Source organism: Salvelinus alpinus, chromosome 5 (genome assembly GCF_045679555.1).
Source record: "Salvelinus alpinus chromosome 5, SLU_Salpinus.1, whole genome shotgun sequence".
NCBI lineage: Eukaryota > Metazoa > Chordata > Actinopteri > Salmoniformes > Salmonidae > Salvelinus > Salvelinus alpinus.
In genome coordinates, this window is record NC_092090.1 from 69,695,386 (window position 1) to 69,709,173 (window position 13,788).

Consider the following 13,788-nt stretch of genomic DNA (forward strand, 5'->3'; position numbering starts at 1 on the left):
TAGGAATTGAAGACTTTGCACTCCTGCTCCCTGACAAATTCTGATGCTTTAGCTCAACAAGCTAACATGATTTTGAATCACACAGACAATACCTGGATAATCACAGAAGCACAAACACTGCAAACACCAATGCAGACAGACTCCCACCCTCTGTAATAGTTCCTACCTTGCCCAATATGTCCCCATCTTGTCAATGATGCAATATACCATCCATCCCTAAACTCTTAAATAGGTTTGCATGGACACAAATAGAGTTATGTAACGAAGGCCAGACAGACATATTAAAACAAGTTCTTGCTGTGTTTATGTGTTTCTGTATGCCCTTGTATTGTTTTACAACATTACATTGAGGGTACAGCACAAAACACACATATTTCTGTCTGGATTAAATTGACCGTAAAAATGTTTATTGTGAAATGTTTCACTCATCGGCGAACAGCAATACTATATGCCCTCCTGGTGAAGGTGTGTGCTTGGAGTTCAGTGCTTGCATTGAGAGGCAGGGGCCGTAGAACTATTAAATGAAGGGGTTCTTAAAGGCAGTAGAGCCCCAAAGTAGATTTGATATTTAGTAGTTAATTGTATGTTATGTGTAGTTACTGTTTTGCTATGTAATTTCTTAGAAAATACTAAGAATACTCCATATAGTGTAATAAATCATTATCCTGTTTTCTCTCCCTCTCTCTGTAGTTGATACATAAGATCATAGATCTGGGCTATGCCAAGGAGCTGGACCAGAACAGTTTGTGTACCTCATTCGTCGGAACACTGCAATACCTAGTGTGTGGTGATACTGTGGCGAACACTACTCCTATCTTTTCTATTTGTGTATCTCTCTCTGGTTGTACTGGGCCCGTATCCACAAAGCGTCTCGGAGTAGAAAATTGGTTTTAAGTGCTGAGAATAGACATTTCACTCCTACTCTTATGGGTTCAAATAAAAGCTATGTTAAGCCTCTGTCATACTGTAAGTCACACCTAGTCGACTGATATTTAGGAGACCTCATGAACTGTCCTAACCAGTTAAGAGTTACCAGCAGGTGTCTTAATAAAATAAAAATGCAGCGAGTCAGTGGTTCCTGAGCCACATGCAATTGCTTTGGAGTTATTAAAGTAATGTTTTATATGATCAATCCATGAATAATCTAGACCTACATGCAACAGTATCTCTTGCGCCTTTGACAATGATTTCACATGAGGCCTAGTTCACATGAGTTGCCTAAATACTAATAACCACAAGGCTAATAAGTAAACATGTTTTTCTTTAGATTATTCAATTACCTACATTATGTTATTTCAAGTTATTCATTTGGAGCATAACTTAACGTTGTTAAAAAATATGCCTAAATTGGGCATGCCTATAAATTGTGCAATTGAAGGCATCTGTGGCTTATGTTAAACTTGATTGTGTTCAATGAAAATGATAGACCTTTCAATCGTTGTATGCAACATTCTCGGCAAGTGACTTGATGCCTATTGTGCCAAAGCGATGAGCAGTGGTGGAAAAAGTACCCAATTGTCATACTTGAGTAAAAATAAAGATAACTTAATAGAAAATGACTCAAGTGAAAGTCACCTAGTACAATATTACTTGAGTAAAGTATTTGGTTTTAAATATACTTAAGTATCCAAAGTAAATGTAATTGCTAAAATATACTGAAGTAACAAAAGTACAAGTGGAAGTTTAAATCATTTCAAATTCCTTATATTAAGCAAACCAGACAGCATCATTTTCTTGTTTTTTAAATTTACGGATAGCCAAGGGCACACTCCAACACTCAGACACCATTTACACATGAAGCATGTGTGTTTAGTGAGTCCGCCTGTCACGTATACTCCCTCTGCAGCCTCTAGATCATCAGGCTGCTGATTATCCCGCACACCTGTCACCATCGTCTCGCGCACCAGCGCCTCATGACACTCACCTGGACTCAATCACCTCCTTGATTATCTTCCCTATATCTGTCACTCCCCTTGATTTTTTCCTCAGGTGTTATTGACTCTGTTTTCATGTCGGTGCGTTGTTTGTGGTTCGTGTTCATTGTGTCTTCTATTTATTAAAACTCACTCCCTGAACTTGCTTCCCATTGCACCGCCAGATCAGAGGCAGTAGGGAAGACCAGGGATGTTTTCTTGATAAGTGTGTGAATTTGACAATTTTCCTGTCCTGCTAAGCATTCGAAATGTAACACGTTCTTTTGGGTGTCAGAGATAATGTATTCAGTAAAAAGTACATTATTTTCTTTAGGAATACATTACAGTGAAGTAAAAGCAAAAGCTGTCAGAAATATAAAAAGTTAAGTACAGATATCCCCAAAAATGCCTTAAGTAGTACTTTAAAATATGTTTTACTTAAGTACTTTACACCACTGGTGACAGGTGTGTAGATATAACAGTAATATTGAGCATGGTTACATGCACACAATAATGTGATTATTGTGGATAGTTAGGTTAATATAATAGTCCATTAAAAACGTTTACATGCTTTGCATGTAAAACAGGTTTTAACAGAACACATCTGAAATCAGACTATTGATGGGACTTTGATAAATGCAGAAAATCATCAATCAAAAGAGCATTCTACCACAGTGAACGTGTTATTTTTTCGAAGACTATTTACAGTGCATTCGGGAAAGTATTAAGACCACAACTTTTTCCACATTTTGTTACGTTACAGCCTTATTCTAAAATGGATTACATCGTTTTTCCCCCCATCAATCTACACACAATACCCCATAGTGACAAAGCAAAAACAGGTTTTTAGACATTTTTGCAAATGTATTTATTAATGTTTTGATGTGAAAAGTATTTTTAAGATGTATACTTTCAGTTTTTACGATTAAACTGTTTACATGTCCTAATAATTTGAAAGATTGCTCAGAAAACAAGATGTTTTAATCGGCGTATGCTTACTTCGATTATGACCTTCCGTCGATAAAGATAAACAGAGTAATGTGTTTACATGACTAATGCCATACTCGACCTTCTGCCATAGCTAGTTTAATATCGAATTATTAGTGTACATGTAAACATACTAATAATTCTGCTTTTCATAACCATTGGAATTGGTATAAAAAAAGAAGGTTATGCATGCCAACATATTAGGCAATAATTAAGACAAGGCAAAGTGATCGTGTCAGCTGAAAATGATATATGATGATACAAACGTTTTACCATTGCAACAGTCACATTCACCGTTGTTATCTAAAGCGTGCTATAGAATTCACAGCTGAGATAAACTTTTATGAGTTGATCCATTCTGAGATGCTTTGTGGATACAACTGATCTCACTTTCCCTCTCTGTTATTTTAGCTCTTATAGCTTCCTCTTTGTCAAGTACATTTTTTCACTGTTTTTCTTTTTGGGGAAAATAAACCAGTTTTATGTCCGTTCTCACCCTTCAGCTAACCCTCGTATAGTTCTTGCACCTGTTAGAAACACACACATACCCATTGTTTCTTTTTCCTGTTGTTTAAAATCTTGAGCTACAATAAAATAAACCTGTTGAATGTTATTCCTAGAGGGTAGGATGTTTGGTTATGATAGGCCACACGCCAGACTCATGTTATAATATTATTATATTTCAACACGCTATCAAAGTCTATTAAGAACTGAACAATGAGGGAAAATGTGTGTACTGCCCACAAGGGCCTCTGTGGCCAGTGTTGAAAGGACTGGCATTGCCAAGCTTGCAGTGTGTGTGTGTCTGTGTATGTGCATACATGAATGCCTGTGAATATATTTCAACATTATAGTTATTATACAAATGATCTGCCCTCTCTCTCTCTCCTCTCTTTCTCTCTCCTATTTCTCTCTCTCTCCTCTTTCTCTCTCTCCTCTTTGTCTCTCTCCTCTCTTTCTCTCCTCTTTTTCTCTCTCTCTCTTTCTCGTTCCCTCTCTCAGGCACAATAAGTTGAAGTTGAAGCAGGATCATGACATTGTGGTTTATGAGGACCTGACAGGGGAGATCACCTGCCCCAGCCCAACAACCTTAACACGTGAGTCGCTACATCGCCACCTGGGGACATTTCTCCTGGCCACTAAAGAACTTTCAATTGAAGAAAACATAAGATAAGTAATTTGATAATTGGGGTTTGCATTTGTGTTGTAGTCTGTTGCTGGGTGCGTCTAGAAGGCTGGCTGCAGCTGAGGTGAGGTGGGCTCCCCAGGAGAGAGGCAGACCCCCAGACCACCTCCGACTGCTTCTCTCAGCTTGTGACTATATTGGAGCAAAAGGTAAACTACACAGACACACACGTTCAGATCCATTCTCTGTCTTTAATTCAATACAAATCTCTCTCACATGACCCTTGGTTGGCAAGACACTCGGTTGTAATAGAAGGATTGGTTTTGTTTATTCTCTCTTTCTCTCTATTTATTTATTTATTTTTATTTAACTAGGCAAGTCAGTTAAGAACAAATTCTTATTTACAATGACGGCTTACCCCGGCCAAACCCTAACTTGGACGACGCTGGGCCAATTGTGTGCCGCCCTATGGGACTACCAATCTCGGCCGGTTGTGATACAGCCTGGAATCGCACCAGGGTCTGTATTGATGCCTCTAGCACTGAGATGCAGTGCCTTAGACCGCTGCGCCACTCGGGAGCCCTCTAGGTGGTTCAAGTATTGAACATGGTGTCTGCTAAGATCTTCACCTACTCTGTCTAGGCCAATGAGAGTGTGGCTGATCTGCAGCAACAAATCATGTGTGAGACCAACATCTCTCCAACCGATCAAGAGCTACTATTGGAGGAGGGACTAGCCCTGCAACCACAGAGAGAGGCGGAGCAGTGTGCCATCGACTACACTAATCTATCTGATGTTATACCTAATCTATAATCCAATCAAAATGTGTTTCATATAGAGCAGTCATGATATTGCATTGGTAAAGTCTAATAAGAAAGTTCAGAGAAGTCTTCACGGATCGTCACTCTATTTCTCTCTCTTTCTCTCTCTCTCTCTCTCTCTCTCTGTCACGTTCCTGACCTATTTATGTTAGTTTTTGTGTGTTAGTTGGTCAGGACGTGAGGTTGGGTGGGCATTCTATGTTTTCTGTTTCTATGTTGGTTTTGGTTTGCCTGGTATGGCTCTTGATTAGAGGCAGGTGGTTTGCGTTTTCCTCTAATCAAGAGTCATATTTAGGTAGGGCATTCTCACTGTTTGTTTGTGGGTGATTGTCTCCTGTGTTTGTGTATGTCGTTACGCCACACGGGACTGGTTTCGGTTTGTTTGTTCAGTGTTTTTTATGTGTAGGCTTTTTCCCTGTTCGTTGCGTTCTCGTGATTTATGTGAGTCCGTCGTTCAGATCTGTCTACACCGTTTATTTGTTTTGTTAGTTTAGTCAAGTTCGTGTTTTTGTTAATAAAGTATGTCATTTCACTACGCTGCGCCTTGGTTCCCTCAATACTCCTCCTCTTCAGATGAAGAGGAGGAGGACTGCCGTTACAGAATCACCCACCAAGCTAAGACCAAGCGGCAAAGGGAAACTAAACAGAGTAAGGGACAGGAGAGAAAGGATTTCTGGACATGGGAGCAAATAATGAATGGAGAAGGTCCCTGGGCTAAGGCAGGAGAAAATCGCCGTCCCAAAGCTGAGCTGGAGGCACGGAGGAGAGCAGAGGCTACCGGGGAGAGGAACCGGAGCTATGAGGGAACGCGTCTGGCACGGAAGCCAAAAAAGCCCGTGAGTAATTCCCAAAAATTTCTTGGGGGGGGGCTAGGAGATAGTGGGCCAAGGGCAGGTAGGAGACCTGCGCCCACTTCCCAGGCTTACCGTGGAGAGCGGGAGTACGGGCAGGCGCCGTGTTACGCAGTAGAGCGCACGGTGTCTCCTGTACGAGTGCATAGCCCAGTGTGGGTTATTCCACCTCCCCGCACTGGTAGGGCTAGATTGAGTATTGAGCCAGGTGTCATGAGGCCGGCTCAACGCGTCTGGTCTCCAGTGCGTCTCCTCGGGCCGGCATACATGGCACCTGCCTTACGCATGGTTTCCCCGGTTCGCCTACACAGCCCGGTGCGGGTTATTCCACCTCCCCGCACTGGTCGGGCGACCGGGAGCATTCAACCAGGTAAGGTTGGGCAGGCTCAATGCTCAAGAGAGCCAGTACGCCTCCACGGTCCGGTATTTCCGGCACCACCTCCCCGCCCCAGCCTAGTACCTACAGTGTCTACACTACGCACTAGGCTACCAGTGCGTATCCTGAGCCCTGTTCCTCCTCCACGCACTCTCCCTATAGTGCGTGTATCCAGTTCGGTGCCTCCAGTTCCGGCCCCACGCACTAAGCTACCAGTGCGTCTCCAGAGCCCTGTACACACTGTATATTCTCCCCCTACTAATCCTGATGTGCTTGTCCTCAGCCCGGCGTCACCAGTGCCGGTACCACGCATCAGGGGTAGAGTAGGCTTTGAGAATACAGTGTGCCCTGTTCCTGCTCCCCGCACTAGTAGGAAGGTGCTTATCCTTAGCCCGGTGCCTCCAGTTCCGGCACCACGCACCAGGTCTACAGTGCGCCATATCCGGCCAGAGCCATCCGTCTCCCCAGCGCCATCTGAGCCATCCGTCTCCCCAGCGCCATCTGAGCCATCCGTCTCCCCAGCGCCATCTGAGCCATCCGTCTCCCCAGCGCCATCTGAGCCATCCGTCTCCCCAGCGCCGTCTGAGCCATCCGTCTGCCAGGAGCCTGCAAAGCCGCCCGTCTGCCATGAGCCTGCAAAGCCGCCCGTCTGCCATGAGCCTACAGAGCCGTCAGCCAGACAGGAGCCGCTAGAGCCATCAGCCAGACAGGAGCCGCTAGAGCCGTCAGCCAGACAGGATCCGCCAGAGCCGCCAACCAGACAGGATCTGCCAGAGCCGCCAACCAGACAGGATCTGCCAGAGCCGCCAACCAGACAGGATCTGCCAGAGCCGCCAACCAGACAGGATCTGCCAGAGCCGCCAACCAGACAGGATCTGCCAGAGCCGCCAACCAGACAGGATCTGCCAGAGCCGCCAGCGAGCCATGAGCAGCCAGAGCCGCCAGCGAGCCATGAGCAGCCAGAGCCGCCAGAGCGCCATGAGCAGCCAGAGCCGTCAGAGCGCCATGAGCAGCCAGAGCCGTCAGAGCGCCATGAGCAGCCAGAGCCGTCAGAGCGCCATGAGCAGCCAGAGCCGTCAGAGCGCCATGAGCGTCGAGAGCCGTCAGCCTGCCATGAGCGTCGAGAGCCGTCAGCCTGCCATGAGCGTCGAGAGCCGTCAGCCTGCCATGAGCGTCGAGAGCCGTCAGCCTGCCATGAGCGTCGAGAGCCGTCAGCCAGCCATGAGCGTCGAGATTCGTCAGTCAGCCATGAGCTGACCTTCAGCCTGAAAAGGCTAGATACCCAAAACTGCCCATCAGTCCAGAGCTGTCTCTCTGTCCGGAGCTGCCTTTCAGTCCGGAGTTGCCCCTCTATCCTGATCTCCCTCTCTATCTTTATCTACTTCTATATTCTTATCTATCCCTCTGTCTTGATTTATCTCTCTGTCCCGGTGTTGTCCTTATTAGATATGTTGTTAAGGGGATTTTGTGGGGGTCAAAAGAGGGTGGACATTCTTGGAGGGAGGAAGTTAGGATGGATTATGGTGGGGTGGGAACCGCGCCCGGAGCCTGAGCCACCACCGTGGTTAGATGCCCACCCAGACCCTCCCCTATTTTTTGTGCTGGTGCGTCCGGAGTTCGCACCTTGTGGGGGGGGTACTGTCACGTTCCTGACCTATTTATGTTAGTTTTTGTGTGTTAGTTGGTCAGGACGTGAGGTTGGGTGGGCATTCTATGTTTTCTGTTTCTATGTTGGTTTTGGTTTGCCTGGTATGGCTCTTGATTAGAGGCAGGTGGTTTGCGTTTTCCTCTAATCAAGAGTCATATTTAGGTAGGGCATTCTCACTGTTTGTTTGTGGGTGATTGTCTCCTGTGTTTGTGTATGTCGTTACGCCACACGGGACTGGTTTCGGTTTGTTTGTTCAGTGTTTTTTATGTGTAGGCTTTTTCCCTGTTCGTTGCGTTCTCGTGATTTATGTGAGTCCGTCGTTCAGATCTGTCTACACCGTTTATTTGTTTTGTTAGTTTAGTCAAGTTCGTGTTTTTGTTAATAAAGTATGTCATTTCACTACGCTGCGCCTTGGTTCCCTCAATACTCCTCCTCTTCAGATGAAGAGGAGGAGGACTGCCGTTACACTCTCTTTCTCTCTCTCTCTCTCTCTCTCTCTCTCTCTCTCTCTCTCTCTCTCTCTCTCTCTCTTTCTCTCTCTCTCTCTCTCTCTTTCTCTCTCTCTCTCTCTTTCTCTCTCTCTCTTTCTCTCTCTCTCAGGAGATAGACGGGAGGTGGGCAGACCTTTCTCTGGTGTTTCTGTTTGACCGTTCCTCCTGCATCTATGAGCCACAGTTCACCCCATCCACAATGCCAGAAAATATACGCTTTGTCCGTGAGTACATGCAAACACTAATGCTAAGAAAACTGAAAAATAATCATGAAAATGGGCCATCTCTTTCTCTCTCTTTCTCTCTCTCTCTCTCTCTCCTCTAGAATTAAACTTAAAGCAACTGCCTCTACTCTCTATATGTGAATATGTGAGCATGTTGTTATACACTGTGTATAATGGCGCCGCAGGGATGGCCGCCATTTTACGGACTCCTAACCAATTGTGCTATTCTGTGCGTTTTTTTGCATTGTTTGTAACTTATTTTGTACGTAATGTTGCTGCTACCGTCTCTTATGCCCGAAAAGAGCTTCTGGATATCAGAACAGAGATTACTCACCTCAAACTGGATGAAGATTCTTTCTTTAATGAGTCTGACGTGAAGGATATTATAAGGGCACCAGGCGAGACCCAAATACAGACACAGGAGGCAGATGGTTGAGCTCCAATATTGTTTATAACAAAAGGAGTAGGCAAAAGGCAGGTCGGGTACAGGAGAGAGTTCATAAACCAGGTCAGAGTCCAAACAGTACCAGGCGATAGGCAGGCTCGAGGTCAGGACAGGCAGGGGTTCAGTAACCAGGTCAGAGTCCAAACGGTACAAGACGATAGTGTCACGTTCCTGACCTGTTTTCTGTTATTTTTGTATGTGTTAGTCGGTCAGGGCGTGAGTTTGGGTGGGCAGTCTATGTTATGTGTTTCTATGTTGGTTTAGGGGTGACCTGATATGGTTCTCAATTAGAGGCAGGTGGTTTACGTTTCCTCTGATTGAGAGCCATATTAAGGTAGGTGGTTTCACATTGTTTGTTGTGGGTGGTTGTCTCCTGTGTCTGTGTTTGTTGCACCATACGGGACTGTATCGTTCGTTAGTTTGTTTGTAGTTTGTACCTGTTCCTGCGTTCTTCGTTACATGTAAGTTCGTAGTCCAGGTCTGTCTACTTCGTTTGTTGTTTTGTATTTTGTTCAAGAGTTTTTTCGTCTTCGTCTGTTTTTTGTAAATAAATAATATGTCTAACTACCACGCTGCAAATTGGTTCTCTGATCCATGCTCCTCCTCGTCAGAGGAGGAGGAAGAAGTAGAAGTTCGTTACAGATAGGCAGGCTCTAGGTCAGGGGCAGGCAGAGTGGTCAGGCAGGTGGGCTCAGAGTCAGGACAGGCAAGGGTCAAAACCAGGAGGGTGAGAAAAGGGAGACTGGGAAAAGCAGGAGTTGAGACACAAAAACGCTGTTTGGCTTGACAAACAAGACGAACTGGCACAGAAAGACAGGAAACACAGGGGATAAATACACCAGGGATAATAAGCGACACCTGGAGGGGGTGGAGACAAGCACAAGGACAGGTGAAACAGATCAGGGCATGACAGATATACTGTTTCTCCTGGACCAGGCCCTGATTTCCGTCATTCGCATGAAGAAGAGATGGAGATACAAGGGGAGCAGATTCGGGGGCCTTGTGAGAATTCACCGGCGAGTGGGTAACCCGCCTCTACCATCCGTTCTATTGACCAACATGCAATCACTGGAGAATAAACTGGATGAGCTCCGTTCGAGACTATCCTTCCAACGGGACATTAAAAATAATATCTTGTAATATCTTGTTTCACCAAGTCGTGGCTGATTGACGACACGGATAATATACAATTGGCTGGGTTTTCTATGCATCGGCAGGACAGAACACCTACATCCGGTAAGACGAGGGGTGGTGGTGTGTGTCTATATGTCAATAACAACTGGTGCGCGATGTCTAATATTAAGGAAGTAAGTATTGAGGTATTGCTCGCCTGAGGTAGAGTACCTCATGATAAGCTGTAGAACACACTATCTACCAAGAGAGTTTTCATGTATATTTTTCGTAGCCGTCCATTTACCACCACAAACCGATGCTGGCACTAAGACCGCACTCAAAGATCTGTATAAGGCCATAAGCAAACAAGAAAATGCTCATCCGGAAGCGGCGCACCTAGTGGCCGGGGACTTTAATGCAGGCAAACTTAAATCCATTTTACGTAATTTCTACCAGCATGTCATATGTGCAACCAGAGGGGGAAAAAATCTAGACCACCTTTACTCCACACACAGAGACGCATACAAAGCTCTCCCTCGCCCTTCATTTGGAAAATCTGACCATAATTCTATCCTCCTGATTCCTGCTTACAAGCAAAAACTAAAGCAGGAAGTACCAGTGACTCGCTCAATACGGAAGTGGACAGATGACGCGGATGCTACACTATAGGACTGTTTTGCAAGCAGAGACTGGAATATGTTCCGGGATTCATACAATGGCATTGAGGAGTATACCACCTCAGTCACCGGCTTCATCAATAAGTGGATCGACGTCCCCGTCCCCCCCCACAGTGACCATATCCCAACCAGATGCCATGGATTACAGTCAACATCCGCACTGAGCTAAAGGTTAGAACTGCCGCTTTCAAGGATCAAGAAGCTAATCTGGATACTTATAAGAAATCCCGCTATGCCCTCCGACAAACCATCAAACAGGCAAAGCGTCAATACAGGACTAAGATTGAATCCTACTAAACCGGCTGTTGACGCCCGTCGAATGTGGCAGGGCTTGCAAACTATTATGGACTACAAAGAGAAACCCAGCCGTGAGCTGCCCAGTGACGCGAGAGGAGATGATGCTCCTCCAGACAGACATTGTGGAGCTCAAGAGACAACTGTGGATGAGTGGAGAGGCCCTGGACACACTGTAAGAGACAGACAGAAACATCTCAACAGTCCAGTTAACTCAGAGCAAGATCTATAAATACATCTAACCAGTTTCATCGTGTCAGCTGATACTTGGCCTTTAGTGAGCTAATACTGTAAATGTTCATTCTCTGTTCTCACCTCTTTCGGGCCACAGTGAGGGGAAGGCCAAGGAGTTGTTCCGCAAACTCAGAGAGAAACCCCGGAGGTTGGTTTACCACTTCCCTTCATGATCATTTACCGTCACATAGATTATAGACACCTGATGTCTATTTGTGATTCTGAGAACATGTCATTATAGAATGGAAGACAACCTCTCTCTCTCTCTCTCTTCCTCTCGCTCTCCCGCTCTCTCCACTCTCCCTCTCTCTCCCCTCTCCCTTTCCTCTCCCTTCCTCCATCTCTATCTCTTTCTGTCTCCAGATCTCTCTCTCTCTTCCCTCCCTCCAGACCAGAGATATGGGGGGAGGGGGGAAGTCAGGAGGTAGTGCGTCTGGTGGTCCAGGCATTCCAGTTCTACGAGAGAAAACTCAAAGATTTCGACACACCTCAGGGACTCATGCACACACACACTAGTCTACACACCCCTCAGATGCCGTTACATATACACACATTTTCGTTTTCACTCTCTCCCTGCAGTAAGATCAAATCAAATTTTACTTACAAGCCCTTAACCAACAATGCAGTTTTAAGAAAAATAAGTGTTAAGTAAAAATGGATAAATAAAAAATAGAAGTAACATGTAATTAAAAAGCTGTAGTAAAATAACTTTAACGAGGCTATATATATGGGGTACCGGTACAGAGTCAATGTGCGGGGGCACCGGTTAGTCGAGGTAATTGAGGTAATATGCAGTGGTGTAAAGTACTTAAGTAAAAATACTTTAAGGTACTACTTAAGTAGTTTTTTGGCGTATATGTACTTTATTTAACTATTTATATTTTTTGACAACTTTTACTTTTACTCCACTACATTCCTAAAGAAAATAATGTACTTTTTACTCCTTACATTTTCCCTGACAACCAAAAGTACTTGTCACATTTTGAATGCTTAGCAGGACAGGAAAATTGTCTAATTTACGCACTTATCAAGAGAACATCCCTGGTCATCCCTACTGCCTCTGATCAGGCAGACTCACTAAACACAAATGCTTCGTCTGTAAATTATGTCTGAATGTTGAACTGTGCCCCTGGCTATCCGTAAAAAAAACAAAAAACATATGTTTTGCTTAATATAATTAATGTTTAATGATTTATACTCTTACTCTTGATACTTAAGTACATTTCAAACCAAATACTTTTAGACTTTTACTCAAGAGGTATTTTACTGGGGGACTTTCACTTTTACTTTAGTCATTTTCTTTAAAGGTATCTTTACTTTTACTGTGTGTGTGTGTGTGTGTGTGTGTGTGTGTGTGTGTGTGTGTGTGTGTGTGTGTGTGTGTGTGTGTGTGTGTGTGATATCTCCTGATCAGTGTGTATCCTTTGTTGTTATTCAGAGTAAAGTGTGCAGCCCCGTGAGTGGGAGTCCTGTGGATGGGGTCCGCTCTTCCTCCTTTGTTCCCCCTCTACTGACCCCCAGACCCAGCCTACAGCAGCCGTGAGTACACACAGACACATGCACACACACCTATCACCTTCAGGTGGACAGATAGTGTGTTGATGTGCTGTGTCTCAAGCTGATGTCAAACAGAAGCGCTGTCCCGTTCCAGACTCCCTGCTGTGGTCCTCTGCTGCTGCTGTGTGGTGGGGAAGACTTACTGCAACAGAGTGCATTGCGCCATTTGACATTGATATTGACTCTTGGAGTTGCCCCTAAAATAATGTATTGAACCAAAATTTCTCTTTTCCAGGCTTATGGGGGTGTCCACGTTAACATGGCCAACACCCCCTGTAATCTACACCATGGTGCATTGGAGTAATCCAGTAGATTTGTATGGGGGAAATGTATTTACTGAACCAGGTGACATAGCTGTATTTAAACCAGTGGCCTGGTCAGATCCAAACTGTCCTCTTGACTAAGGTCCTGGTGGTACTGGTCCTTAAAGGGGTCAAGTCTGGTCTGGACTGAACTCTGGTGATGATTCCTAATCTTTCAAATATTTTATTTTATGCTTGCCACCAAATATTTTCTGACCAAAGTTTTAGCTGTAGCTTTCATATTCTTTCTGAATTAATACTATCCAAATTCACTTTACGTAACTAAGGCTGATGCAGGATATTCTCTGGGTTTTTGTGTATACTGTATATTTTTGATTGATGTTTTAACATATTTTGCAGTATAATATTTGGTTGTTTGATTTTGTTGTATTTTACTGTGGTCTTATTATTGTTAAGTGTAGGTACGTGTATCTGGTTGAATTGAACTTCAACCACCAAGGAACTATCTGCCTGACAGATATTGTAACGAACTATAAAAGTGTCCGCATACATAGGTTCGGTTTGCTCCTAGCCGAATTCAGCTAGGCGAAGTGAAAGTCTGTGCTCGCAGACTCCCTTAAAATTCCTTTGCTTGAAAAATGAGAAAAAAGCTGCAATATTACTGTTTGACGCCGTAGCCAGTACAATTTGTCAAAATAGTCAAAATTAATCTAAGATAACTCAAGAAATCTGTAATTAATTTTGACGGTTTTGCCAAGGTCTTACATC

The 13,788-nt window shown here is 44.5% G+C and overlaps 1 protein-coding gene across 1 annotated transcript in view; it reads left to right on the plus strand.

The window, feature by feature from the left end:
- The window catches only part of LOC139575323 (uncharacterized), a 48,699-nt gene extending 35,956 nt beyond the window's left edge, over positions 1-12,743 (plus strand). Inside the window, exons 8-13 of the mRNA XM_071400258.1 lie at positions 691-795; positions 10,966-11,141; positions 11,298-11,348; positions 11,591-11,681; positions 12,216-12,227; positions 12,639-12,743. Of these exons, the coding sequence (XP_071256359.1) occupies positions 691-795; positions 10,966-11,141; positions 11,298-11,348; positions 11,591-11,681; positions 12,216-12,227; positions 12,639-12,743 (540 nt within the window). The remainder of the gene's footprint in view (positions 1-690; positions 796-10,965; positions 11,142-11,297; positions 11,349-11,590; positions 11,682-12,215; positions 12,228-12,638) is intronic.
- Positions 12,744-13,788: the final 1,045 nt, after the last annotated feature.